The sequence below is a fragment of the Penaeus vannamei genome, chromosome 15 (assembly GCF_042767895.1).
Source record: "Penaeus vannamei isolate JL-2024 chromosome 15, ASM4276789v1, whole genome shotgun sequence".
Lineage (NCBI taxonomy): Eukaryota > Metazoa > Arthropoda > Malacostraca > Decapoda > Penaeidae > Penaeus > Penaeus vannamei.
In genome coordinates this window covers 39893901-39896400 of record NC_091563.1, presented here as the reverse complement: position 1 = coordinate 39896400, position 2500 = coordinate 39893901, and the positions used below count along the sequence as shown (strand labels likewise).

General features: G+C 39.5%; 2 protein-coding genes across 3 annotated transcripts in view; one reads left to right on the top strand and one right to left on the bottom strand.

Moving 5' to 3' along the window:
* The window catches only part of LOC113817434 (betaine--homocysteine S-methyltransferase 1), a 13266-nt gene extending 12400 nt beyond the window's left edge, over nt 1-866 (bottom strand). Inside the window, exon 1 of the mRNA XM_027369504.2 lies at nt 721-866. Coding sequence (XP_027225305.1) covers nt 721-735 — 15 coding nt within the window. The 5' untranslated portion in view covers nt 736-866. The remainder of the gene's footprint in view (nt 1-720) is intronic.
* Nucleotides 867-1787: 921 nt separating this feature from the next.
* Nucleotides 1788-2500, top strand: part of LOC113817447 (dimethylglycine dehydrogenase, mitochondrial-like) — a 32659-nt gene continuing 31946 nt past the window's right edge. For both annotated transcript variants that reach the window (XR_011399110.1, XM_070130763.1), the window contains exon 1: nt 1788-2008. Coding sequence is in view for 1 of the 2 variants with exons in the window: in XM_070130763.1 (XP_069986864.1) it covers nt 1893-2008 (116 nt within the window). In the remaining variant the exon portion in view is untranslated. The remainder of the gene's footprint in view (nt 2009-2500) is intronic.

Sequence of the window (2500 nt, the reverse complement as noted above, 5' to 3'; positions counted from 1 at the left end):
AATTGTTCATTCAATAGTCTTTTCTCATATGACAGTAGCCTTGACACTCCCCTTCTGCATGCGTATTCAGGCGGCTAGACGAACCACAGCCGGCTAAGGCTTTTCTAATTCCTCCTGAGTACAAATTATAAATAGAAACTTTTTTTTTTTTAGCTCTCCCTCAATCTACGTGACACGGTCTCGAAATGAAGCATGAAGTGGACTAATGGAAAAAAAAAGGCGATGGAAATATTTCACATCTAGCAGAATATGCATTTTGGCAATGGGCGACAACGGTTTGCAATCTATTTTAGTTCCTATTTTAGTGTAGAGTTGCTGGGAGCAATGTCCGCCACGTTACGAACCCAATATAGCTCACAAATAACCAAAGTTAGAGTGGCATTAAATAAAGACAATTAGCGCGCCTTGGTCGGTTAGAATAGGTTAAACAGTCATTCATTAACGTAACGAACGGCCTATGAATGCACTCTGCTTGCCTATAAGGACACTAAGAATATATCTAACAGTCAGAACTACTCATTGAACAGTTACAAGCAGAATCAAAAGAACTATATACAGTACCCATAATACTTTTCTTTCTATAGACTTCCGTCAGTGAAAGCAAATGCGAATTCTTTCTATAGACTTCTGTCAGTGAAAGCAATCGCATTTGACAGACTAACAGCTGGACTACCGTAATGTACTGTTGCTCTCGGCTTAACTATGGACTTCCGAGCCCACCTTTTTAGTTGCCATGGTTGCCTCTTCTCGGTTTTCTTCTGTGTTGTTGCTCTCACAAGCTTCTTCTAGCGCTGTTGGTTTCGTTGAGAGAAAGAGATGGAATCACAATTTCCTCCCTGTATATATACCTCGTGTGCTTCACAGACCGAAACTGCCACAGATGTCCATAATGTTTCAGTTAATTTGGTTTCGTGTTTAATATCTTCGTCCTCTTATCTTTCTTGTAAATATCAAAGTCTACACGAAATTCTCGTTGAAATAAAGGTATGCACATGGTATTGCAAGGGACAACGAGTTCGTTAATTATTATTTGAACATTATTCAGAATCGAGAAAATTTATAATGGGCGTTTTTTGAGGCAGAAAGAAGTTCGCTTGACCTTTTTATCACAAGTCAAAATACAACACTACAGGCATTCGAAAAAAATACAGGAAAAAGAGTTCTTATTCACACTCGTCATAAGGGTGATACATTGACATCGCCCTCGTGATATGCCATTGCAAACGTGAAGAGGACCCCCAACTATTGTTCAGTTCAGAGATCATACACACGTACGTACACACACATTATTTTGAGCGCACCAGCTGATAGAACAGTAAACACTTCAACATTCAGATGAACACATGTCTTAAAAGGGACACGTAGCTATGCATTGGGAGGCACAAAGTCGGAAATGCATTTTAGTTAACGTCTCAGTTTAAATACATAGTCATTTTTTAAATTAATTAAACACTATTTAATGAAAGTGTCTCTCGTATTTTTATTGTTGTATATGATAATTGAAGTTATAAAACATTTTTTTTACTGGACACTTGATTTTTCATTCCAACACCTCAAGATTTGCAATACGGGGATATAAAGTAGAGAAAAAAAGGACAAATTTATTGTTTCAACAGACATGTTAGCATACCCCCTGTACTGTAAAACATATATGTTTATATTTATTTATTTATTTATCTATTATCAAAGGGATATACCCTGGGAACCAAGTCTAGAGATCGTCAAGCATCTGGCATTTGGGTGCCGCCGTGGCCCCGCCCCCCAAGGTACTCACGCAGGTTTTATTATGCTGCACTCTGCGAGCATCCCACACTCACACAGCATACAGGACCAGGCATACTCTCTACGTGTGGATTTTATTTGATTGATATTCAATCTGGCATTTGTTAGTCATGAGCTTTCTCCTTAACCCTGTCCGTGATGGCCTACGGATACAGCGCATGTTGAAACTGCAAGGGTGGGCGAGGAGAGGTTTATCTACATCATCGACAGTTTTCAACGATAATTCGTAAGTGTTTTTATCTTAAAAGGGATCATCAAAGTACCATGCATAGTGTAATCGCCAGTCGCTAGGCTGTCATGCCCGCATTTTAGCTCCATATTGAAGTTTATAAAAAGGTGGACCTCAATGTTTACAAGAGCGCCCTCGCGAGTGGTTATTTTTGCCCCGCCCCCACCGGCAGCCAATCAGCGCTCGCTACGTCACTTACCATGTTCCTTCGTTGGGTCTTTTATCATTATTACTCTATGTCTCTTTTTCATAATCATCATTTGATCATAGGCGTAGACATAGGCTTGATTGAGAATGTGGAGATCCCTATTGACTTAATATTAAGCGTGTTATAACGGAAAATTCGGTTTCCAGATAAGGACATGCAAGGTGGTAAGAATGGTAAGTAACGTTTCTGACTTGATAAGCTGGTTTTAACTGGATATATCCAGAAATATTCGGTTATCATCATGGTGTTGTTGTCGTCCGGGTTGTACAGTAGAGCGAAGA